Below are 26,699 nucleotides of genomic sequence, written 5' to 3' on the forward strand. Positions count from 1 at the left end.
TTCATCACCAAAAAAGGACATAAATCCCAAGTTCAGATGCATGGATCTTCACTCACATCAACACAACAGAGGAATAGAAAAGAAAGAAGAAGACTGTATAATAGATGAGGAAAATTTATGTATTTGTAGCATAGCAAAAGAGGGCTCAGTTTTGTCTTTGATCTTCAAGCCCAACACTCACATCTCTTGCTGCATAACATACCCATCGCAATGTAGACGAACTGCCCTGGTTATACTCGTCAGAATGACCATCCGAGGTGCAGAACATCCAACATCACCGATGAGTTGAACAGGCTACAGCAGTCTTGATTGCTCAAGCCATGCTTATTTCAGCCAGAGTCATCATTATCGCCCCTCATTTTTTACCGAAAAGGAGGTTGTACCCCTGGTCTTTGCCCACTCAGCAACATGACCCTGATATTCCATGCGTGCGTAGTACATACTAAATACATGCGTGCACACATCCATCCATCCATCAGCCTCAGGAGCATACCTAGCCTCGATCAACCAAACCCGAGGACGCACCAGACAGCACCGTAAATGCATCTTGGTCCTCGTTGTCACGGACGAGGGCGGGGAGCCGAGAGAGGTCACGCCCATCGCGCGTACCCAGATACCTCGCCGGCGCACCCGACACTGCGACAGCTGTCCGAGCCATAGCCTCCATGCCGGCGGCGTCGCGGCGCGGACGGGAGGCCTGGCCCCGCGAGACGGAAAGATCCAAGGGTCGAGACTCCTCATCGCCCCTCTCCCAGCAACAGGCACCTCGCCTCCCTCTCGTGTGCTCCCGAGATCCGGGGGATATGAGGCAGGACGAGGTGGAGCTCGGGACGGGATATGAAGAGGGCACGGGCATGAGCGGCGGCACGCGGTATATTTGGCGGAGAAAGAGGCGGCGGCGGAGCAGCAGGGAAGAGGCGGGGGTTGGAGGAGAGGGAAAGAAGTCCACATAACCCCCTGAGGTTTCCGAAACCGGCTAATCCACCCCCTCAACTCTAAAACCGGTTAATTAGCCCCCTGAGGTCTCTAATACCAGCCAGGACACCCCCTAATCCCAATTAGAGTGGTTTTTGCCGGTGGTTTTGCTTGCGTGGCCCTGGACCATTGCCACGTCGGCTTGGTGGCGTGGGTCTCAGACTTAACTGCCCGTCCTATTGTTTTGGCCTCATTCTCCGTTCTTTCCTTTCGACGACGCGGCGGCAGGGCAAGACGTTATGTTCGGCGCTTGACGGGAGGCGGCGGGTGACGAGCAGGTCAGTCCCTTTCGACGACTCTAGTGCTTGTGTGTCAAAGTCGGGTTTTTTGTAAGATCGGAGAGGGGTTTGGTGCTGGGTTTGAGGTCCTTTGTTCTTGTTTGTTAGGGTGATCACGCTTGCAGGAGGCGGCTTGACGACAAGCAGGTGAATACCAATCTCCCCGATTACTCCAGGTGAGGCGCTCTGCTCGTCCATGGCAGTACACACGTCCTTCTCTATGAGGACCATGTGTTGAAGCTTGCACACCTGCGCTGCAATGATGCACTTTTCCTTCCTTTTGACTGACGAGCAGCACGATTGCACTTACTCATTGAAACAGGCCGACCATTATTAGTACTAACGCACCATACCTGCACCGGACAAGTGGCTGTTCAGTTAATGTGAATACCGTGCGTATGGTGTTATCCTTATACGTTTGAACAGTCCAGGTTGTAAAGATTTTTTTAGTAGTTCTAGTCAAATTCAGAAGATCGAACTGAAATCCAACGATTTTGATTGGAGTAAGAATACAGCTAGGATGTCAATACAGCTTACCCGCAGCACTAGTCGTAGTATTACATCCTAGCTTTCTTTTACTTGTGTGATCATCATAATTAAACAACTGGCCTGCCGACTACAGTAGCCATTAATTTTTTTTAGAGTGCAGTAGCCATTAATTAGCTGCACCACAATCAGTAGGGCCCTTTCGGACACCTGCTGGAACTAAACAACTTTTGCTAAATGTCATGTGTATTCCAGGTTGCATACCTTTAGCGTTAACAGGACCTGGGCATTTTAAAATTTTAAATATAATGAACTCTTCATATTAACATTGTTATGTGAGTTCAGAAATTTGTAAACATTCAGAAGCAAATCCTAGTTTGTGATGGTTTGATTGCATAGAGATTCAATCTTATATATGTGCAGATCGCTTATATATGTTTTTTTGTTATTGTTTTTCAGATATGAAACCACTCAATTACCTATCCGTTCGGTTTCATTTCCGAGGCGAATTACATCATGATGGAATTCAGTGGAAATATTTGGATGGAAGGTCAGGAATGTCCACAATTGAGTATGACAAATTGTGTCTACAAGATTTGAAGAAACACCTTGCAGATCATGTTTCTTGTTCTGATGAGGTACTAAATGCCACAACTTTGCATTGGATGTTTCCTTTACATGGCAAAGGTGCTCTGGTTATTATGGATGATGAAGAATCAGTCCTTCAAATGGTCAAACGTGTAACTGATGTTGGTGTTATAGATCTTTATGCTAACATGCCAAAAGAGCCTAGTGCCAAGCCTAGAGATTTGGATCTCTACATTTCACCTTGCTACTCTATTGTTGAGTACAACAGAATTTATGATCATGTTCTTCAGCCTGTCAATGGACCAGAAGATTGGCCAATTTCTGAAAAACCTAGACCTCTTCCACCTAAGAAAAGAACACCAGACTGGCAGGCCCCAGACAAAGAGAAGGCAGGAGGAAGGAGAGAAACCTAGGAACCCATCAAAAATGTCAAGAGCAGGCACTCAGGTGACATATTCAAGTTGTGGAACTCAGGGTCACAACAAAAGAAAATGTATGAATAACAATACTACTGGTAATAAAGAGCATGCCAACTTCACAAGAGCAGCTACAAGGAGAAAGGCCAAGCAAGCAAGAACAGAGGTGCCCCTTTCTATCTTCTTTTTCTTGCATATTTTTTCCTGACATGTGCAAATTTTCTAATCTTAACTGTTTTTCAATACAGCAAGCTCATGTTCCATCAACACAACAAAGTTCGGCTCCTGGCCCATCAACACAAGAAGTTCCTCCAGCATCTAAGACACCAAAGAGGAAGAAGAAGGCCTCTGGTGCGCAAAATAGTCCTTCCACTTCACCTTTCTATGAGAGAGCAAAGAACAGAAGGAAATCACCGACACAATCATCTCAACCAACATCTGGAACATCTTTTGAAAGATCGTGGATGTCGCCTAAGGGGGGGGGGTGAATAGGCGATTTAAAATAATTACGGTTTAGGCTTGAACAAATGCGGAATAAACCTAGCGGTTAATTTGTCAAGCAAAAAACCTACAACAACTAGGCTCACCTATGTGCACCAACAACTTATGCTAAGCAAGATAAACAACTAGGTGATAGCAAGATATATGACAAGAAACAATAAGGCTATCACAAAGTAAAGTGCATAAGTAAAGGGCTCGGGTAAGAGATAACCGAGGCACGCGGAGACGATGATGTATCCCGAAGTTCACACCCTTGCGGATGCTAATCTCCGTTTGGAGCGGTGTGGAGGCACAATGCTCCCCAAGAAGCCACTAGGGCCACCGTAATCTCCTCACGCCCTCACACAATGCAAGATGCCGTGATTCCACTAAGGGACCCTTGAGGGCGGTCACCGAACCCGTACAAATGGCAACCCTTGGGGGTGGTCACCGAACCCGTACACTTTGGCAACCCTTGGGGGCGGTCACCGGAACCCGTCAAATTGCTCGGGGCGATCTCCACAACCTAATTGGAGACCCCGACGCTTGCCCGGAGCTTTACACCACAATGATTGAGCTCCGAACACCACCAACCGTCTAGGGCGCCCAAGCACCCAAAAGGAACAAGCTCAAGGGTACCAAGCACCCAAGAGTAATAAGCTTCTCAACTTGTAACTTCCACGTATCACCGTGGAGAACTCAAACCGATGCACCAAATGCAATGGCAAGGGCACACGGAGTGCCCAAGTCCTTCTCTCTCAAATCCCACCAAAGCAACTAATGCTAGGGAGGAAAATGAGAGGAAGAACAAGAAGGAGAACACCAAGAACTCCAAGATCTAGATCCAAGGGGTTCCCCTCACATAGAGGAGAAAGTGATTGGTGGAAATGTGGATCTAGATCTCCTCTCTCTTTTCCCTCAAAAACTAGCAAGAATCCATGGAGGGATTGAGTGTTAGCAAGCTCGAAGAAGGTCAACAATGGGGGAAGAACATGAGCTCAAAAGATAAGGTAGAATGGGGAAGAAGACCCCTTATATAGTGGGGGGAACAATCCAACCGTTACCCCCGAAACAGCCCCGCAGAGGGCGGTACTACTGCAGGAGGCAGCGGTACTACCGCTGATCACAGCGGTACTACCGCTCCCCCGGGCGGTACTACCGTGGAGTCTGGAGGGCAGGAGAGTGACAGACCCGAGCGGTACTGCCGCGGTGGTTGGGCGGTACTACCGCTCGTGAGCGGTACTGCCGCCCTACTGCCGCTGCGAAGTACCGCACTATCCGACACGAAAAATGACCCCTTGAGTCGACGCGGTAGGGGCCTGGTACCGTAGCGGTACTACTGCTGAGGACCCACCAGCGGTACTGCCGCTTGTGACCCCTAAGCGGTACTACCGTTGGGTACCGCGGTACTACCGCTGGGACCATCCTAAAGCCACTTCCACGAAAACAAGAATACTCCACGGGAAACCAAAACTGCCATAACTTCTGCATATGAGCTCCGAATTGAGCAAACTCAAGCTTGTTGGATACAAGACGACGAGTAGCATCAAAACAGGAGTAAAACCTCCAACCGAGAAGAACCGGCATAACCTTCCAACATCGAAAACATCATAGAAGATGCGAGTGAACTCCGTTTTCGATGAACTCGAGCTTGTCATCAAGATGACCATAAGCTCCAAAACTCACAAAGAGAATAACCAAACAAGAACCAATAAAGATGATGCGAGGATGCAATGGTTTGAGCTCTCTATGAACGATACAAGCAAGCTACTCATCGAGAGCCCCCCTTGATAGTACGGCAATCGATCCTATAACCCGGTCTCCCAACTACCATCATGAGATCGGTAAAATAGAAAACCTATCAAGAGCAAACCTTTGCCTTGCACATGGTCCACTTGAGCTAGATGATGACGATCTTGACTCCCTCAAGATGGACCACCTTTCTTGATTGCGTTGGCTCGATAAAGACTAGTTGATTGCTCCCCCATATTCCACTATGGGTGAGCCACCCTTCCGCACATCTTCACAAGTCCATTGTCACCACAATGGCTTCAAGCATTTGATCTCTTCGTGATGCTTTACTTGAACTTGCCCGCTTCACTTGAACTTGCACACCGCAACCTAACCCCACAAAGAACTCTCACGAAGACCATGGGTTAGTACACAAAGCGTAATTGACAATGCTTACCATACCATGGGATCGCTTGATCCCTCGGTACATCTTGTGCGCTTTGTGTGTTGATCAACTTGATTCACTCTTGACTTAGTCTTAATCAGCATTGACTCTTTCCAACTCTCTTCATTTGGATGATGTCTTGAAGGTAAACATGAATGATCACACAATCTTCTTCTTCAAGACATGCTTGCAATAAGCTCAACTCTCACATGACCAATCTTTGGATAAACTCCTTGAAACCAACACATGGACTTCAAGAAATGCCTATGGACAAATCCTTCAAATATAACTCAAGGCAACCATTAGTCCATAGAGATTGTCATCAATTACCAAAACCAAACATGGGGGCACCGCATGTTCTTTCATCTTCTTATCAACCAGCACCTAGGGCGACATCTCAGCCAATGCCAAACCAATCAAGATTCCAGTGGTGGTTACATGGCAATAACTAAACTTCTAGTTATTTAGCTACAATGAGATATAAATAAACTTGTGGTGCATGGTTGACTGTTATGCATTTTCTGGTTCATGCTATATTATGTAAAGCTAGTACTTCTTCCCTATTATCTGATACATGTACTGTTTTCTGATGTGGGGCATGACTGGGTATTCTGTGATATGTTCCTTATTGCGTTCAGAAAAATGTGTTCCTTTGAAGTTAAGCTGAAACTGTACAGAGAATTCTGGGCATGTCTTGTTTCTTAATTATGCTATTGCCAATTTGTAAGAGTGATGCTGAATGTAAACAAAATGCTGCAAATTTGCAACCATGATAGTTGCAATAACATAGTACTTTCAGTTAATAAAAGCTTTCATTCATGACAGCAAGAAAAGCTTGCTTTCAGATTACATATATCCTTGCGTATGCAACAGATTGCAGAGCTACAAGTACATTCCCTTAAAAAATTGCATTATCTGAATTCTCTCTTCTCAACTAGACTGAGACGACCATACCAGCAACAAAATCTAAAACTAAAGAAACAACCCACAATATCATGATAAAGGCACATGTCCCTTTTTTTTCTTCACTTTCATATCTTCATATACAGCTGACAATCTCTGATGCAACTGCAACATTGATCTATCATGCTCTTTCTTGTGCATTGCTCTCTCTTGCTCCAATGCTCTTATAAGATGATGAAGTTGTTCATTCCTCTAGTCCCAAAAAATGCAGAAAGACACCACATTAACAAGCAGCAAAATAAATACCGAATGAGAAGGAAGAACTTCATTAACCTGGTGTCGTCGTTCGCAAATGTAGTGCCTCCTGCAAGTTTGGTGCTTAGAGCCTCCGATCGAAGTCAGAAAAAATTCATATGCACCAATACAAAATTAAGTCATTAGCATGTCCCAAAATATATAATAGAATAGGTTAGGAATGCGAAATTAACTGGGTGAATGAGAAATTTATATTAACTTGCGAGTATTACTTCACAACGATATTCAGATTGGAGCTCTGAAGTTGTCTTGGCTATACTAAAAATTCAGTCTGATGCTAAGCTACGTGCAATAGCAACAGCAAGTGAATCAAAGAATCAATTGTGTTGGCAAATTGATAATAATCGGTACATATTCTGGGTAAAAAGATAACCTATACACCAACATCCATTTTTCTTTTCTCACGAAACCAGCATCCACTTCTTACCTGAAGAACAGGAAGAGATGAACAAGAACTATAGGGGATCGGCGGCCCGCTACGGCTAGACGACGAGTCAAACAGGAACTCCAAGACAAGCAGCCGCTGCTCCATTGAGCCATGACGAGGGCGGTCCTCGTCCAGGGCGCTGGAGAATGGGGGATCGAGGGAGCAGGAATTACGTAGGTGGGGCGGCCATGGAGACACACAGGAAAAGGAAGGAACTACAGAACAGAGGAGGACGAGACTCATCTGGCGGCCATGGCGGCGAACAGGGGAGAAGGAAGAGGGGAACTAGGGATTGCGCATACCGGATTGGGGATTGAGTAAAACTTCACGCGCGTCCTCGTATCTCTTCGCGCCTTCCACCAAGCCGACGTGGCAATGGTTCAGGGCCACGCAAGCAAAACCACCGGCAAAAAATCACTCTAATTGGGATTAGGGGGTGTCCTGGCTGGTATTAGAGACGTCAGGGGGCTAATTAACCGGTTTTAGAGTTGAGGGGGTGGATTAGCCGGTTTCGGAAACCTCAGGGGGTTATGTGGACTTCTTTCGAGGAGAGGAAAGGAAAGAGAGAGAGGGGTCGCGTCTGTTGGAAACCTTCGTGGGGAAGGAAACGAGAGATCTTTTCCTCTCCAGGCTCGATCCCGATTGGCCCCTCAAATAGTGTGCATGTGATGAGGTGTCCGTCGCCAGCGATCGCCATTTGCACCACCATCAATTGGTTTTATTACTCCCTCCGTCTAGGTGTGTAAGTCACCTTACGAAAACCAAATAATCCCAAAACACTTAGGCACGGTATATTAACTCCCTCCTTGTTTCTTGTTTTGTGACCATATCAACCAATAATGCCGTGCATGATTTCAATGACTTGAGACTACCAAACATGACATGCAGTGGTTAGTTCATTGCATGCAATGCTATTAATTAGCAAAAAGACATTAAGTTTTCTCGTTTTCCTCTCCGCCTTGGTCGCGGTGCACAACGTAAGATGACTTACACACCTAAACAGAGGAAGTACATGAAGTAGCGGGAGACATAGGCAGGACCGTAGTGGAGCACTACGTGAGTTCCAGGACCAAGTTGTTACATGCTGGACAGTACAAGGAATGTTGGTGTAATTATGTCGTCAACCTCTCATAAAAATTGCTCTTGTTTAGAGTAACTCCAGCGCAGCGAACCAAAACGTCCGTCTGCATTCGAATGTGTCGGCGCGGACGCGAAGCGGACGCCTCGCGCGCCTTTTCGATGTCCGTCGTGTCCTCATCTGGCGGCCGTCCAACTACCCCGCGGCTAGTTTGGTCAGTTTTATTTATGACGACCGCCTACCTCGGTCCCCACGCGTCAGCGACGGTGGTCATCCTTTTTTAAGCCGAGCGTGCGGGGAGGCCGTCCTCATCCATTTCCATAAGCCCCCTTGTCCCCATCTCGCCATCCTCTGCACCCCCGTCGGCGGCAACCCAAGCCACCTCTAGCCAAGCAAAGATGGAGTTCTTCTCCGGCTCCAGCGCTGGCAAAGCCAAGGGCAAGGCCCCTGCCACCCTCCCCCCTCCCCCCCGCCTCCGCAAGCACCACCTAGCCGGCCGAGGCAGCGCGTCAACGTGCCAGTGCACCAGGCGGAGTGGCACTAGCACCACCGCTTCCCTCTCACGTACCCCGATGCCACCCGGCCGCACGACTGGCATCTGGATCCGGAGAGGATCCCGGTGCCGGCCGTGTCAAGGTCGGCTAGGGCGCACGCCGAGGAGGTGCGGTGGCGGCGGGCCATGCTAACGCCGGAGCAGCGCAGCAACGCCACGTACGCCCTCGACTCGCCCAACTGAGCTCGTTGGTTTGCCTTCGAGCACAAGGAGGCCAGGCGGCGCGGCGTCCGCGAAGTCGCCCGCAGCTCGCCACCGCCCCCCTCGTCGTCCATCATGAGGACCAGGAAGCAGAGGTCGCCTACCAGGCGACCCATGGCGGCTGTCCTCCGGGAGAGCGAGGAAGAGGAGCGGCGTGGGCTGGAAGAGGAGGCGGCGTACGAGGCGGCCATGGGGGAGGCCATGACACTGTCCGCCGCGGGCGACTGCGTCCTGCCGCCGGTACCCCCCCCCCCCCCCCCCGCGTCCATAGTCAAGGCCGAGGAGGAGCCGGCCCGCGTCGAGCGCTACTCTTGGACCGGAGTATTGCGCGAGTGGGTGAGCGCGCCGCTGATCTGGCTCGGGGCGACGAGGAGCAGGAGGCGGCGTACGAGGCCGCCGTGGCGGAGGCCATGGCGCTGTCTGCGGCAGGCGACTGCGTCGTGCCGCCGGTGGCGCCCCCATCCACAGTCAAGGCCGAGGAGGAGCCGGCCCCCGTCGAGCGCTACTCTTGGACCGGAGTAGTGCGTGCGTGGGTGAGCGCGCCGCCGATTTGGCTCGGGGCGACGAAGGAGTAGGAGGCGGCCTACCTCGAGAACTGGCGCCAGCGACGGATGGCTGAGGAGCGCTGGCAAGCACCTCGAGCTGCTCGAGCACGGGGCCGAGGAGGAGGAGCGCGAGGCTGAGGAGGCGCGACAGGCCGCGGCGGCACAGCCCGCGGCCGACATCGCCGCCGTCTGGAACACGGCGTTCCCCTGGGCCGGCCCTGCACCGATGCTCAACGACCTCACCGGCCCCGACGTCGACGATGAGGACGCCTAGGGCAGCGCGCCGCCTCGTTGTTTTAAGTTTCTTTTAATGTTGAATTAATGTAATGTCGACGCATGGACTCTCGCCAACCTTCATGGCTGGTTTTAATGTTTAATTAATGATTGTTTTAATTTTTAAATATTTTTTTCTCACGCCGTCAAAATGGGTCGGGCCAGCGTTGGGCGCATGCGCCGACCCAAACGCGGAATCGAACGTTGCTGTCCGCCGGGCCGACCCAAATGGACAAAAAAGGGACAAAATCGTCGTTCGTTTGGGTCGGCCCGTTGGAGTTGCTCTTAGAACTCCTGTTTTCTTCTTTTTTCGCTGATTTTTGTTATCAGTTTGTCTAATTTACATCTAGATGTTTTTTAAGAATGTCACATCTAAACTCCTTCAAATATATAATACAGCAGCAAGAAAAAAAATAAAACAAAAAATAGACCACAAATAAAACACTTCATCTGTCTTGTACACGTGTACCGGAGGCGCAAATATAAGTAGAGTGGAGAGCTAGCAGCTAGGCCAGGCCTGGAAAGAAACCCCGAGCAAAAAAAACCTTATCTTTATCCTATCCCGTCCCCAATCCCACCTCCGCGAGCGAGAGAAGGAAGACGAAGAAGATGCTGCTGGGCTCCTCCTTCGCGTCCCCGTTCACCCAGCTCCACCTCTCGCCGGGCCCCAATGCGGGGTCGACGGCGCGGCCGGCGGCGGGGCTGGTGCTGAGGATCGAGGCGGCGAAGCAGCTGACGGGGCGGGTGGTGACGACCAAGGCGAACAAGACGGTGGGGGTGGAGGTGGCGCGGCTGAAGCAGCACCCCAAGTACCACCGCCGGGAGAAGATCAAGAAGAAGTACCAGGCGCACGACCCCAACAACCAGTTCAAGGTCGGCGACTTCGTCGAGCTCGTCCGCTCCCGCCCCATCTCCAAGACCAAGCACTTCCTCGCCGTCCCCGTCCCGCCCCGCGACACCCGCCGCAAGGCCCAGCTCCTCCCCCCGCTCGAGTCCCAGTCCGGCGACGACTCCGCCGCCGCCGAAGAGACCGCTGCTGCCTAGTGATGCTTCTTGCTTTTGTTTCCCCCATTCTCTTCTCTGTTAATTAATCGTCGTTCCCTTTGCTATTGCTGTTGTTCTTGCTCCCCTGTAGACTGAATGAACGGCGATATTATTCGGTACCACTCGGCTCTGAAACTTGTACTTTTTCTTCTTCTTCCTGCAGCAAGAATTTATTGTATACTATACTTGGTTGCATTTTTGGAGTATTATTTGTTGTTATAATCCCCAGCAGAGTGATGTGATTGATGAACAAACAAAAGATTGCACACTTGCTTTTGTCACAGAGTATCTGAAGAATGCTCTGTTGCTCCAATGCATACATCCTTAGCAGTACCAGCGGAAGGAAGCTCCAATGCGAGACTGACATGAACTTGCTTCAGTTTGTTTCAACTGCAGTTTGTTGTAGCTCGCATCTGATGCCTCCAGCTCAAACATCTTTTACGGCGCAGCTAATGAGCATTCCGGGGGACATACATGAACTTGTTTGTCTGGACATCCATGATAGAAACAGCATTCATCTGAACGATGCTAGGAGCTCCTGCTTTGTTCCTTTTGGCCTCCTGCCTTGGCTTTCTTTCTTCCTTTTACATTGATCAGCAGAGCTCCCGCTTTTATTTAATTTAACCGGTATTAATTAGTGCATACAGGTTCCAAATACCACATTCCCAATATCTCTTCAGAAAATACAAGGTTTCTGTTGATTAATTGCCGCTCCCGCTCCCTTCGCTATTACTGTTCTTGCTCCCCTGTAGACTGAACTCCAATACCGTTATGTTTCACTTAGCTCCAAAATTTGTAAATTTTTCTTCTTCCTGCAGCAAAAATTAATCTTCTAGGAGTTCTTGATTGCGTTTTTGGAGTATTACTGTTGTCGTAATCACTAGCACAGCGATGATGACTGATGAACAACCAAACAAACAGATTGCACATTTGATAGCATTACAGTCTCTGAAGGATGCTCTGTTGCTCCAATGTGTCTTTTATGACAGACTTTCCTGTGAAATAGTATGTGTGTTCAGAGTTGAACCAGACTTTGAATGGTGGAGAATTGCTTGCATTGCAGTAGTACATCCTCATTCTTCCTACTAGTAATTTACGGAGACACTACTTGGGATTCAGTCCAATGGAGTATTGCCAAATATGTGTGTTCAAAGTTGAAATATAAACTTGACAAATCAACAACAGTTTCTATTAACCATGTCAAAATGGGCCAAGATTGCTTGCATTGCAGTAGTACATCCTTCCTAATAGTAATCCGGAAACATTACTTCGGATTCAGTCCAATGCATACATCCTAATAGTGCAGAACCTCCTATGCCATACTGACATGAACTTGCCTCAGTTAGTCTCCAGTGCAAGTGCTCTCTATCTCACTTTTGCTGGTGCCTACAGCTCAAGCATCTTGGATGTCGCTACAGACTGCTTGCATCTATAGTGTGTCTTGGAGAGTAAGGCACCGAAATGTTTACCCTGTTTCTGCAGTGGAGTATCTTCCAGCTTCTGGGAGTCTCCATACACTGCAAATGATCATTCCAGGATGACTGTCTCCTCTGATTCATTAGTGACATATTCCTCTGATGCTGCTGCATTTTTTGTAGGAAAATGTTGCTGCTTCGTTTGGTTAGTATGTGCAAGAACATCCATGGCAAATGTTACTGCTTTATTCTTTCTGGCCTCCTACTTGGCTTTATTTCTTATATATCGGTCAGCAGAGCTCCCGCTTTTAGTTACCCCCTCTGTTTTATAGTAGAATGCCAATTGGTTCTCTCAAAAATGAAGCTCCATAAGTTTTGATCAACAACGATATACACCCTGAGCCGCTAGCTTGTGCGTGACAAGCAAGTCGGACGATAGTGATATAGTGGGCATGGATTTAGGGGTTTCTCCCCTCTCCAGAACATTTGCAGCACCATGAATAAAGCAGTGGAGGGCAAAACTTGGTAATGGTACGTGCAGTAAGTTTAGCCACAAGTTGTTAGCCAAAATAGTTGGTCATCCTTGCAGGTGGTGGTGAGGCAGCTCCACATAGTGATATAGTGGGCATGAGCCACAAATGTGAGTGATTCAATTTCAATTCCAAATATAGTACGTGTACATTTATTAATGGATTGTTGAAGCCTCCCTAACATGCTAGACACATTTGACGACAAATAAATAGGTAAAACGTCACCGCTAATGATTCGCTCACAGGCACCTTGTAAATTTTATATACTCTACATTTATTATTTCATTTTTATATTTTTTTGCAAAAAGGATCAATCTATTATAAAGATTCACCTCAAGTACAAAACACCTCAAACATAAGAAAAATTACATCGAGGTCCATGGATCACCGAACGACCAATGCCGCCACCAGAACGAGCCGCCGCCGCCGCTCCCATACCGGAGCCGGCCGGACCTTGTCGATGATAATCGGGAAGTCTTCGTGCACGTTCCCCAAAGGACCAGCGCCCCGGAGCCGCTATTGTCGTTGTTGAATCCTTGAATAGATTAGAAGAACCTGACACAAAATACCACCATCGCATACGCACGGCAAGAAACCCTAACCTCGCCGCCCTGAGGAGCTCAGAGGAATATACACTAGAGCTCCGTCTAATCCGTCCCAATAGACAAACTTGAGTAGGATCGGCGTCTGGAGGACTGAATCGAAGAAGAAGCGCCGGTGGAGAGGTGAATGCACAGACTCGGTGGTGGAGATCTAGGGGAGGAACGCTTTCCCTAGTCGCCTTACGAGAGAGGAAAGAAAGTCTGCATACAAATAATCATGAACTAGAAACCCTGTTAGGATATTTCTATGTCCATACTCTTTAAAGAGCTCTTCCGACATATTTAAGGATACACAGAGATATATACACTATGTTCGTGGAGTATCACAAATTATCCACGAAAGCATGCAATTTAATGTTTTCTTATTTTTCTCACATTTATGGGGATTTGGTTCAAATATGTATTTTAAGTCAACAAAAATATAAAAAGTAACATAACTTTCAATACATATATGGTTCATATTTAGCACCATGGATAGGATTTTTTGATTTTTTGAAACTATATATATTACACATGTGGCATAAATAACATTGTTATTAACATCTATTAAATAATAAAAGTATAGAAATTTAGTATAAGTATTTAATTTCTTTTTACTCACTATGTGGCCTAGATTATTCGCACCTGAGAGTAAGGCGCCAACACAGACATCTCAATCGCACACACAAATTACACCCCGAACAACGCAGTGCATGCGAAGAAGAGCTTGACGAGCTCGATCGAGTCGCCACGCTTGCCAGCCTTCTCGGTACCCCGTGAGTAGGTTGAGGAAGAAATGAAATGGCTAGTGACGAAGCACGAGGGTGGGATCTCAAAACAATCATCAAATGGCTCCCCACTCCTCCACCTCTCCCCCCTCCACCGCACCAACCATGGCGATCTCTAGCTCCCTCACCCATGGAGGGCTTGCTACATTGGGATTTTGCACCGGGCATTGCCCTTGCAGATCAGGTGAGAAGAAGGTTTGGATCCACAGTTCATTTCTCACCATCTAGAGACGCCAAGGAGTTCTTTTTGGTGGTCTCATTCTCTTCGGCCTCCTTCCCCCTCTCGGTGGATTCTGTTGGCATCGCTCTGCAATGTTGTAATGGGTGTTTGCTCGGGTTTCAATGTGGTTCAAATCAACTCTCGCTCTTTTCGGTTTTCGGTGGCAAACAACAAAGTGGGACATTTCATTTACAAGCTCAAAGACCGAATTTGGCCGGATTTTGTTTGCCATTTCCACCTGTTTAACGGGAGATTCGCTAAAGCTCCAATTCTGGCCACTAGTTGGCATGCAGACACGGAATTGACTGATATTGCTGCCCGTAAACCCTTGGCTATCAAATCTGATTTGAGGTTTTTACATCATACCAAGGCCATTCCTCCCTCGTCCACGAGCTGCACTATGAGTAGTTTAAAACCTATCTCCTCCATGATTTTCTCGGATAACAATGCTCATGAGGCTTCTTCCTCCACCTTGCCTGGGGAGTTGATCGTGCATGATTCCACCAAGAATATTCAAATTCAGTTTGGATCTTTTTCTCCAATGGTTAGTGACTCAAGCAGCCATGATCCCCCTAACTCCGCCCCTGACAGCATTGATCGTATTGCTTTGATGGAGCTTTTTTTGTCCGGGGCAAAATTAGAGGAGCAACAGCTTTACAATTACATTAATTTGGGAGGATTTAAATGTCCGTTAAATGTGCCTTATCCGCCCCTGCCACAGACTTTTTTGAAATCGGCCTTCCGGTATGCTCCCCCACTCAGTTTGGCCGCCCATGCTTACGGCCCGTCAGAAAGCAGATTTGGCCCAGGCCCACTATTCTCTGGACGAGATTATTTCATTATCTGCTCAATGGGCCACTTTATGTTCCAGATGCTTGCAATGGGGGCATAACAAATCTACGTGCCAAGCCCGGCTAATTTGCCTTAAATGCTCGGGACCAGATCATAAGGCAACAAACTGCACACATTTTGGCAACCATCAGCCCATTTCTAAAGAGGCTCGGCCGAATCTCAGTCAAATCAAATTGGCCAGATCTTCTGCTCCTTCCATCCATGATCGTAGACAGCGGAAGACCACGGTCACCGTCCGATGCACCGTTTGTGCCTTCTATGGACACGTGGCTAAATCTTGTCACAAGAGGCGATATGCACAAAAGTGGAAATGGATTCCCAAGACATCTGGGCTTTCCTTTCCTACCCCTCACGCTCCGTCTCCCGCTCCAGTTCCCCAAAAGACGCCGCCCAGTCCTGTCCCATCGCCATTACAGCTCTCTAAGCAAACCACACCGCTCCCGAGCGCTCTAGCCATGGCGAACTACCCGCTGAATCCGGTGCCGTTCCTCCCACCGGGGTTCGTTGTCGAGCCTGGGCCTGCTGATCGGCTGGTGCGCAGCGGCATGGTGGTTGGCCCAATCCCGCTGCTCAACCATGACTTCTTGGCCATCGCGGAGATGAGCGCCTATGTTCCTCTTCATCGCCGAGCTGCTATCCGCACCACGATTGTAGGTCTGCTCCATGAATGTCAGCTCTTAACTACTGAAGTTAGCGATCATCCATTTGGCATTGGCATTTTTGGTTTTATGGATTCGTTCATGCGGGATACCGCTGTTGCCACCCCCATCGAGTTAGAGGATGAAGATCTGCTCATCTCTTTTGTCCCCCACAATGAGGCTCTGAATAGACGCACTACTTCCTTTGGGCCTGAGGTGTGGCTTATGTTTTTTGGATTTCCGTATGATTATCACACGGATTATTACCTCACAAAAGCCCTTGGTGGCTACGGCTCTCTGGTCTCCTGGTACAACCCACGTCAAGACAGACGCTATATTCTTCTGAAAGCTCGTGTCATCCGCCTCAAGCTGATCCCAAAGAGCTTTGTTGTCTGGCAATTGGGTGGAGCCAGGGACTGCTGGACTGTATAGATTACTATTCTCAGGAGCAATGACTGGAATGGCCTTTTGCCTGAGGTTCTGCCGCCTGGTGAGGAACCACCACCACCAGACGGTAACCCACACCCTATCTTTGGCCCGGACCTTACTGCAGAACAGCTCTACCAACAGCAGGTCCACAATTGGCTAGTCTAGAATGCTGCACCTCCTGCTGGCTTTCATGGCGACAATGCAGACGTCGATGGACCTCCTCAAGCTGCCTGGGATGATTGGCAAGCCCCCCTGCTGCTCCGTTACCTGTGCTCCCTCCGTATCTGGTCAACTATCATGCTTGGTTGGCTGCTCAAGGTTTAACGGTTCAGCACGGTCTGGTTCCTGAAGACAACATTTCTGACAGTCCCACACAAGCTTGGAATGACTCTTTCTCTGCCGCTGATGACAGCAGCTCTGATAACACTGCAGTTCTTATTGTGTCACCTCTGCCTGTGCAACACATGGATCCCCCAATGCCTAATGAATCTCTGACAGTCTCAGTCACTATGCATAAAGGCATCCAGTTTGGGCTGTCGGCCGATGGAAATGAGCTTCTATCTCTGCTGATATCTGACCCCATTCCCAGGCAGCGCTTAAACACGTTTATCTTTGAGGCCCTGAGACCTCAGATCTCCACTATTGGCCCCTGGTCCAGTGGGTATGGCATGAGGAACAACACTGCAGAAATTTCTATTTTGGTGTCCTCTCACAGCACTGGAATCCACTTTGCACACCAGCCAACCTCCTCTGTGATCACTGAAGAGCTGCAACCTGAAATTGATACACCTCTAGCTCCAACACTTGAAGTAGCTCTGATGGACTCTCTACCAAGCTCTCTGGCTGCCACTGGGCTCACTACTTTGGACATTGCATCTGATATGAGCCTCTCTGCTGATACTCAGCCTGACCAGCCTGCTCTCACCTCACCTGCTAGAAGTGCAGACAACTTGTCTGGCCATGCTACTGGCCTGCCTCAGGAGGGCCTGGGTCTGGCTGCAGTTGAGACCATCTCTGGCTCTGCTGGCCCTCTGGTGATTAGGGGCCGTCGTCCCAAAGCTGCTGCACCCATTATAACCACCGAAGTCAGGCGTAGCACAAGGAACAACAAGTACAATGGTTTTCGTGTAAATCACAACTCTGACAGACGCACAACTACCTCCAAGGTTCTTCCCAGGATCACTCCCTCCATGGGTTCATCCTCCTCTGTCATTCAGCCAGGTACTGATAACACTGCAATCCCTCCGCCTACACCCATCCATGTGCTGCAAGATATTGGCGCAAACCAGTGTGCGGTCCCAGTGGCTGAACTTTCTGAAGATGCTCTTCTAGCGGCACCGGTTACTTCCAGCAATCCTTCTTCAGGCGCCCCTCAGCAGGAGAACGCAGGAGTTGACGCTACTCCTCCTTCAGCTTAATGCCACCCGTCCTTAAATGACTCTTTTGCGGAGCTGGAATGTTCTCTCCTGGAACATACGAGGTCTGAACTCTGAACCGAAACAATTAGCGCTTCATAATGCCGTGCTCTCTAGTGGTTGCTCTATTATTTGCTTGCAAGAGACTAAGAAGACTGCTTTTGATCTTGCGTTTATTAAGTCTTGTTGTCCGCGACAATTTGATCGTTTCGCTTACGTTCCTTCTCGTGGTGCCTCGGGGGGTCTTATTACCATCTGGAAAAGTTCGATGTTTACTGGCACTGTTGTGTTCTCTGACGTTTATGCGCTTGTAGTATACTTTTCCAGTACGAAATCAGCACAGTCGTGGACCCTAGCTAATATTTACGGACCTTGCACAGGGGACGATCGTGTCACGTACACTAATTGGTTATACGATCTGGACATCCCACATAACCAAGACTGGCTGCTTTTGGGCGATTTCAACTACATCAGAGCACCTGACAATCGTAATAAACCTGGCGGTAGCACTCAGGATATGTTCACATTTAATGACATCATCCGACACGAAAACCTCATTGAGTTACCTGTTAAAGGACGCACCTACACCTGGAGCAACATGCAACATGACCCGCTCTTAGAATAATTGTACTGGTTCTTTACGTCGATCCACTGGACAAATGCTTACCCTAAAACTCTAGTCAAGCCGCTTGGAAAACCAGTTTCGGACCACATCCCTTGCGTTGTCTCGATCGAGACCAAGATTCCACGCTGCAAATTATTCAGGTTCGAGTCTTACTGGATACAACACCCTGGCTTCATGGATATTGTCAAAAATACATGGGACAAACCGGTGAGATCACAAAATGTTGCTACAATTCTTTGCCGCAAGTTCAAAGCACTCAGGCATGCTCTCAAAACTTGGAGTAAATCAATCTCCTGCCTATCGGTTGCCATTGATAAATGCAATAGAGTCCTAGCTGACGTGGATGAACTTGAAAATAAAAGAACCCTTTCTACTCCCGAATCCAACTTCAGACGCATACTCAAGAAGCACCTGCTCCGGCTTCTTCAATATCAGAAACAATACTGGAAAAAACGGTGTACAATTCGTTGGGTCAAATTTGGCGATGAAAACACGAATTTTTTTCAAGCAATTGCTACTAAGCGTTACCGCAAGAACAACACTGCTTGCTTTCAAGACAGTGATGGTACCCAAGTTGATGATCACCCAAGCAAAGAAGCGCTTTTGTTCCAAACTTATAAAACTCGTCTTGGGACAACATCACCCACTGAAATGAAATTTGATCTGCCTGCTCTCATTCAATGCGCTGACAATTTGGATCACCTAACGGCACCCTTCACACATGAAGAAATTGATGCGGTAATGAAAGAGATGCCCTCTGACCGTGCACCTGGCCCGGATGGCTTCAGCGGGGCTTTCCTTAAAGCTTGCTGGCCCATAATTAGGCATGATTTCTATGCCCTTTGTGACCAATTCCATGCTGGCGATCTAGATCTTACAAGCATCAATGATGGGCTCATCACACTCATCCCGAAGGTCAATTCACCTGAAACTGTCAACGACTATCGCCCAATCACCCTCCTTAACTGCTGTCTCAAGCTAATCACTAAGCTATTGGCCGATCGCCTCCAAAAGGTTATACTGGAACTCATCCATCGTAACCAATATGGTTTCATCAAGGGCCAGACCATCCAAGATTGCATGGCCTGGGCATATCAATACATACACCAATGCCAAGCATCGCGGAAGCAAATAGTTCTTCTGAAGCTTGACTTTGCCAAAGCATTCGACACGATTGGACACACGCCTATGATTAACATAATGAGATGCATGGGCTTCAATGATAAATGGATCAACTGGATTGAATGCATATTCTCCTCGGGCGGCTCTTCAGTCTTACTTAACGGTGTCCCTGGTCGACAGTTTCTCTGCAAGTGTGGAGTCCGCCAGGGGGATCCCCTCTCCCCGCTTCTGTTTGTCCTGGCAGCTGACCTACTTCAAGCGGCAATTAACGACGCCTTCCGCCGGGGTTTGATGGAACTGCCTTTCCCTTGCACGGGTCAAACTGATTACCCCGTCATACAATACGCCAACGACACGATCCTAGCCTTGCCTGCCTGCCCCAGACAAGCCGCTCTAATCAAGCAGATCCTCTCTGATTATGCTACTTCCATTGGGCTTAAGGTCAATTTCCACAAGTCCACCTTGATTCCCATCAATCTTGACCCCGCAACGACAACTGATCTAGCCCACATCTTTGGATGCAACGTCGGCTCTATGCCCTTTACGTACCTGGGTCTGCCCATGGGCATCTCTAAGCCCACTGTCGATGATCTCATGCCTCTTGTCTGCAGTACTGAACGACACCTCACCGCCACCATCTCCATGATGTCGTATGGAGGCAAACTATCCTGGCTGAATGCTTTGGTTACCTCTTTGCTCATCTATGCCCTATGTACACTCAAAGTGTACCCAAAGATCTTGGAGATGATTGACAAAATCAGATGAAGGTGTCTCTGGACGAAGAAGACCGAGCAAGGAGACAAGTGCAACTCTCTGGCGTCCTGGGATTTGGTGTGCAGACCCAAAAAACAAGGTGGTCTCGGAGTGATCAATCTCTCCATCCAAAACGAAGCCCTGCTCCTCAAATTCTTACACAAATTCTACAATAAAAAAGATGTCCCATGGGTACAGCTTCTCTGGAGCACCTACTACTCTGATAAAATCCCACATGCATCTGACGCAGTGGGGTCCTTTTGGTGGCACGATGTTCTCAAGCTCACTCCTAAATACCGAGGGGTGAGTCATGTCCAGGTAGTCGATGGTACGACAGCTCTTGCCTGGAAGGATTTATGGCTCGATGAGGCACTCGAAACCTCCCATCCCAGAGCGTTCTCTTACGTTTTGCATGAAGATGCCTCTGTGAAAAACTTCTTGGAGAGCCCATCACTGCACGAAACCTTCCACCTTCCGCTCTCACCAGAAGCCTATGAGGAGGTGCGCGACATCCAAACGATCGCCAGACTGCAGCCCTCGACAACCAGCAATGACATCTGGCACTATATCTGGGGGAAACCTGACTTCAAAGCTGCGGATTACTACAATTCTGCTTTCGGGAGTTGCAAGCCCACCCCTTATTCCGACTACTCTGGAGCTCAAAATGCACCATGAAGATCAAAGTGTTTGGGTGGTTGCTTCTGCATGACAGGCTAAACACTCGAAATATGCTCAAACGAAGGCACTACAACATTGGAGATGATCTCAGCTGTCTACTTTGTGGGCAAAACATCGAAGAGACGATCGACCATATGATTTTTACCTGCCACTTTAGTCGAGCCTGCTGGAGCAAACTTCATATTGACTGGCCAGCTCTACCCTCGCGCCTTGATGTGGTCCTCCGTGCCCGAGACACCTCTCGCAGACCTTTGTTTGTTGAAATCTTCTTCACTGCCTCCTGGAGCCTTTGGAAAGAAAGGAATAATAAACATTTCAGGGGGGTCACACCCTCCCAAGCAAGCTGGCTACAGAGGTTCTTGGGGGACTTTGATCTCCTGCGTTATAGGGTGCGTGAGGAGCAAGCTGGAAGTATTACCACCATCTGTAACAGCCTCGTTTAAGGCCTCGCTGTCTAAAGACCCACACCTTTGTAACTAGTTATTAGCTGAGGCCAGCCCCCCCCCCCACACACATGAGATGGTTGTGATGGGGGGGGTGATACAAATGATGTAACACGTGTAAACACCCTTGTGATATATATACAAAACAGTAGGAGCCTCTCCTACTGTCTTTCCCCTAAAAAAAGCACGAGGGTGGCAGAAAACATAGCTAGCTATATATGGGGCACGTGACCAGTGACTCGTATCAGATCTGAGTATACAGCGGCTCCTCTACCCGTGGACAGTTGTTTGAGTGCACGTAGCGAATATGGTCATATTTAGACACCCCCGCCCCTCCCATCTTAAATGGCAGAATGTTACTTGAGTATAAACGCTACAGCTAGCTGTAATGGCTGAAGTGCTACTATACAGGGACTTTAGCACTAGTAATCAGATGGTCTGCTGGTGCTATGTTTAGTACATGCTACTAAGATTTATGTAGCTACCAAACCATCTAATGCCATTTCATCTTCATTTTTCTTATTTTACTATTTTTGGTTATGATTCTTTATGAGCAGTGGATGTATTGTGATTGGGGTATAAGATCGTAAGATTGATCATGACATTGGTGTACAGGATATGGGATCACACGCTGGTTTATGAAGATCTATGGGTTGTAAATTGTTTCAGATTTTTGTAGGATTTTATAATATTAGAAAATCACAACCCCTCCATTTATGGGGCTTCTTGAGGCACGTGCATCAACTCTCTGGATGCACGGGTTGTGAAGTCCGTAGAGGCACAAGAGTGTGGTAGCAGAGGCATGGATTCGAATTCTCACTCTCTCAGAGGCATGGTTGTGAAGTTCCTAGAGGCTCAGACATGGACGTAGGCACCGGAGGCACGGGACGTAAAGCAACTACAGGCACGGACGTGGGGCTTCTCAAGGCATGTGTGTCGACCCTCTAGAAGCACAGGTGCGAACCCCGTAGACGCACAAAAGTGTGGTAGCAGAGGCATGGGTCCGAATACTCTCTTAGAGAGGCTCGCTTGTGAAGTCTGTAGAGGCACGGTCCTGTGTGACATGAGGTACGTGGATGCAGGCAACGGACGCATGGACATAAAGTCACGACAGACACGAACGTGCGTCTTCTCGAGGTACGTGTGTCGACTCTCTGGATGCACGGATTGTGAAGTCCGTAGAGGCACATGAGTGTGGTAGCAGAGGCATGGATTCGAATTCTCACTCTCAGAGGCATGGTTGTGAAGTTCCTGGAGGATCGGACATGGCGTACGGATGTACAGCTATTGCAGGCACGGACATGGGGCTTCTCGAGGCACATGTGTCGACCCTATGGACGCACAGGTGCGAACCCTGTAGAGGCACAAAAGCATGGTGGCAGAGGCATGGGTCTGAATACTCTCTTAGAAAAAGCATGGTTGTGAAAGTGCGTAGAGGCACGGGCGTGTGTGACATGAGGCACATGGATGCAGGCAACGGACGCACGGACGTAAAGTCACGACAGACATGAACGTGCGGCTTCTTGAGGCACGTGCGTCGACTCTCTGGATGCACGGGTTGTGAAGTCCGTAGAGGCACAAGAGTATGGTAGCAGAGGCATGGATTCAAATTCTCACTCTCTCAGAGGCATGGTTGTGAAGTTCCTAGGGGCTCGGACATGGACGCAGGCACCAGAGGCATGGGGCGTAAAGCAACTACAGGCACAGACGTGGGGCTTCTCAAGGAACGTGTGTCGACCCTCTGGAAGCACAGGTGCAAACCCTATAGACGCACAAAAGTGTGGTAGCAGAGGAATGGCTCTGAATACTCTCTTAGAGAGGCACTGTTTTGAACTCAGTAGAGGCCCGGTCTTGTGTGACGTGAGGCACGTGGACGCAAGCAACGGACGCACGGACGTAAAGTCACGACAGACACGAACGTGCGGCTTCTCGAGGCACGTGCGTTGACTCTCTGGACGCACGGGTTGTGAAGTCTGTAGAGGCACAAGAGTGTGGTAGCAGTGGCATGGATTCGAATTCTCACTCTCTCAGAGGCATGGTTGTGAAGTTCCTAGAGGCTCAGACATGGACGCAGGCACCGGAGGGACGGGACGTAAAGACACTAGAGGCACGGACGTGGGGCTTCTCAAGGCACGTGTTACAAACATATATGGCTTACCATTTGCACCAATTATAGGTGTCGACAACCATGGGTCGACTGTCCTGTTTGGAATGGGCCTTCTAAAGGACGAGAAAATAGGATCATTCAAGTGGCTGCTAAGCACATTTGTTGATGCAATGGGAGGTAAAGAACCGATGTACATAATAACATACCAGGATAAGGCAATGAAGACGGCAATAGAGGAAGCTCTCCCGAAAACGAGGCACAGGTTCTGCTGGTGGCATATCAGGAAGAACTTGAAGGAAAATAACGCAACAGTGTTTGCGCAACACCCAGGGATGTCTGATGAACTGTTTCTTATCGTAAAAAAATCACTAGATCCAGAGGAGTTTGAGCGTTGTTGGAAAGGAGCAATTTGTGTGCACAAGGCAGAAGGTAACAAACACTTGAACACCCTATGGGAACTCCGAACATTCTGGGTGCCAGCCTACTTCAAGGACTGCTTCTACCCTTTCTCGTAACAACGACATGTAGTGAAAGTACCAATTCGATGTGGAAAAATTATGTTGATCACAAGGACACTATAACAAGATTTGTTGCTGCGTATCACATCATTCAGCAAAATAGCCTTGCTACGCTTGACAAGAAAAGACACCTTCACGAGTGACAAGGTTTCCAAATGAAACACAAGCAAGTGAAATATACACGAATGAAATTTTCAAGAGATTCTAGCTGAGCTACGGATCCAGACATACTACAGATGCTCTGGCCTGGCTAAAGGGAGGCAGTATTTTTTAAAGAGGATTTATGATCCAACAAAAGAGGAGTGGAAACCTTTCCCGGGTGAGGAATTTGATAGGTCTGAATACAGGGTAGATGTGGATGAGCATAAGGAAATATAGAGTTGCATCTGCAAGAAAATGAGCAGGATGGCATACAGTGTTGCCATGTACTTAAAGTCATGGACCAAACATGCATGGTCGACCATCTTCCAAAATCCTGGCGTGCAGCTAGTGCTTCTGAGCTTCGCAATGCAGCTAGTGCTTCTCGTCCTGGCGGAGTTCCGTCGGCGCATAGACTCTGGCGTGCTAAGGGCCTTTATTTGGTCAGCGTTCATCTTGGCTGATTCAATAGCAATATACACCCTAGGTCACTTGTCTGTGACGAGCAGGTCAGAAGACCACGAGCTGATGGCTTTCTGGGCACCATTCCTGCTAATACACCTTGGTGGGCAGGACAACATCACCGCATACGCCATTGAGGACAATCGGCTCTGGTTGCGGCACCTACAGGTACTCGCCGTGCAGGTCGCTGCGGCCGCCTATGTCCTCTATGAGTCCGTTGTCGTCGGCACCCATGCACGGATCTAGAATGCCGCAGCCCTCATATTTATGGTGGGCGTTATCAAGTACGGCGAGAGGGTGTGGGCGCTGAAGCGTGCCGGCACTAGCGCATCAGGACACACGTACCAGACCTTCGATAACAGGACAGATTCTTCAGAAGGACCTCCTACGGATTGGGGGGACACCGAGGGTTTGCTGCGGATAGCCCACCTCTTGTTGGATATTCCGAAGGATCTCTTGCAGGGACCATTGCCCAGAATAGTGGTACACCTAGGTCAGTACAAACATCCCATCCCCTCTGATAAACTGTTAAAGGTGGTGGAGATGCAGCTCAGCCTAATGCACGATGTTGTGTACAGCAAGGCCGAGGTGATGCACACATGGTATGGGCTCTGCATACGCGTCATTTCGTCTGTGTTTATAGTCATTGCGTTCGTGCTATTCCATAGGTCAGATTTATCTGCGGGTGACCACCACCATAGCAGAGCAGACATTGTCATCACATATGTTCTCTTAGGTGGGGCTGTTACACTGGAGATGGTATCAGTGCTAAGGGCCATGTTGTCGAGATGGCCAACTGTGATCCTAGGGAAGTTGTCCTATGATGAAGTCAGGGGGGAAATAATGAAAATGTGGGGTTTGCTTGCCCATGCAATCGCGTCTATCCGTCGGTTCGTGCTTCCGAAGAGGGATGATTCAAGATGGTGGTGGTCAAACTCTATGGGACAACACAACCTAATTGATTTGTGTGTTCACAGCAGGGCCAGCCAAGGAAGCAGGATTGCAAGCTGGATGTGGATCGAGGACTGGTGGAACAAAATGGTATACTCAAGCTCCATCACTGTCTCCACAACCATCAAGGACCTAGTGGTGAAACAAGTTCTCGAGAGTAAGCCGAGCCCCTATGAAGTCGGCTACTCTAGGGCGAAGGAGGAGGGGCCGGATCATATCACCAATTCACGGGGCAGAGCGGCCTTAATTAAATGGCCGCATTTGGGCATCAAACTGGAGCGGGTCATGGGGGATTTGGATAAGAGTATCCTCATGTGGCACATCGCCACGGACATCTACCTCCGTACGCATAGAGATCTGTGGTCCAAAGATGATGATGTCCGTCGCCTTGCCGAGGCAATCAAGGCAATGTCCGATTACATAGTTTTCCTACTTGCAGCACGCCCCCACATGCTGCCGGACTCCGTCGGCCGCACTAAGTATGTTGAAATGTGCTATTGTCTCACCGGTCTCAAATACAGCACAACCCGTGAATTGACTAGTAGATTGCTAGACTTGTCGACCAAACAGAGCCCAGACTATTTTACGTCGGTAAATATGGTAAATATAGCGGATAGTCAGAAGGTGCAACACATTCGCGATAATGAAACACTGGCTGCAGCATGTGAGCTTGCTCGCGAGCTGAGTGTTGCAAAGCTTGGCCAACCCACTGATGTGCTGAAGATGCTCGCGGAAGTGTGGACAGAGATGTTATGCTATACCGGGTACAGATGCAGCGGGTATTCTCATGCCAAGCAGCTCAGCAACGGTGGCGAACTCCTCACCGTGGCTGCCCTTGTGGTGGAGTACTTCAGAAGTTACGTCCTCAAACATGTGAGCAACCATGAATCTGATCAGTTGCAGGAGCCATGAACTCCATCGCCAGTGATGTCCTTCGCGGCAGCGAGCATATGATGTATGCTCCGCTGCTGCTTTCCCTTCCCATTTGCTGCTTTCTTGTAATATGCTTCTGCTTCCCGTTTGTATGAAATTCAATACTATCACCCGGATTTGCGTTGGGATTTATTTCCTTTTCGGCATCATGCAGCAAGAATTTAACTGTATAACAAATAATTGTGTAATTGATTGCATTTTTCTCTGAGTACTATTGTCCCGAGCACACAAGCAGACAAGCAGCAAAAAAACAATTGCCCATCTGCTAATATTACAAAGAGTTCGATGGATGTAGTTTCGTGTCTTCCATATACCAGAAGAGCCATCCTTGTGATCTTAAGTGCGCAAGAGCGCTTTGAAAGA

At 48.5% G+C, this 26,699-nt stretch overlaps 2 protein-coding genes across 2 annotated transcripts; both read left to right on the top strand.

Annotated features, from left to right (window-relative positions):
* Positions 1-10,175: 10,175 nt before the first annotated feature.
* Positions 10,176-10,960, top strand: LOC109775199 (small ribosomal subunit protein uS17c). The gene has a single exon (XM_020333951.3). The coding sequence runs from the start codon at positions 10,304-10,306 to the stop codon at positions 10,736-10,738; it is 435 nt and encodes a 144-aa protein (XP_020189540.1). The 5' UTR covers positions 10,176-10,303; the 3' UTR covers positions 10,739-10,960.
* Positions 10,961-24,719: 13,759 nt separating this feature from the next.
* Positions 24,720-26,315, top strand: LOC141041454 (uncharacterized). Its single transcript, XM_073507605.1, has one exon. The coding sequence runs from the start codon at positions 24,720-24,722 to the stop codon at positions 26,313-26,315; it is 1,596 nt and encodes a 531-aa protein (XP_073363706.1).
* Positions 26,316-26,699: the final 384 nt, after the last annotated feature.

This window comes from Aegilops tauschii, chromosome 2 (genome assembly GCF_002575655.3).
Source record: "Aegilops tauschii subsp. strangulata cultivar AL8/78 chromosome 2, Aet v6.0, whole genome shotgun sequence".
Taxonomy (NCBI): domain Eukaryota; kingdom Viridiplantae; phylum Streptophyta; class Magnoliopsida; order Poales; family Poaceae; genus Aegilops; species Aegilops tauschii.

What these genes read in the sequence shown, in the direction of transcription:
- LOC109775199 (XM_020333951.3), top strand. Translation starts at nt 10,304, where the DNA reads ATGCTGCTGGGCTCCTCCTTCGCGTCCCCGTTCACCCAGCTCCACCTC.
- LOC141041454 (XM_073507605.1), top strand. Translation starts at nt 24,720, where the DNA reads ATGGTGGGCGTTATCAAGTACGGCGAGAGGGTGTGGGCGCTGAAGCGT.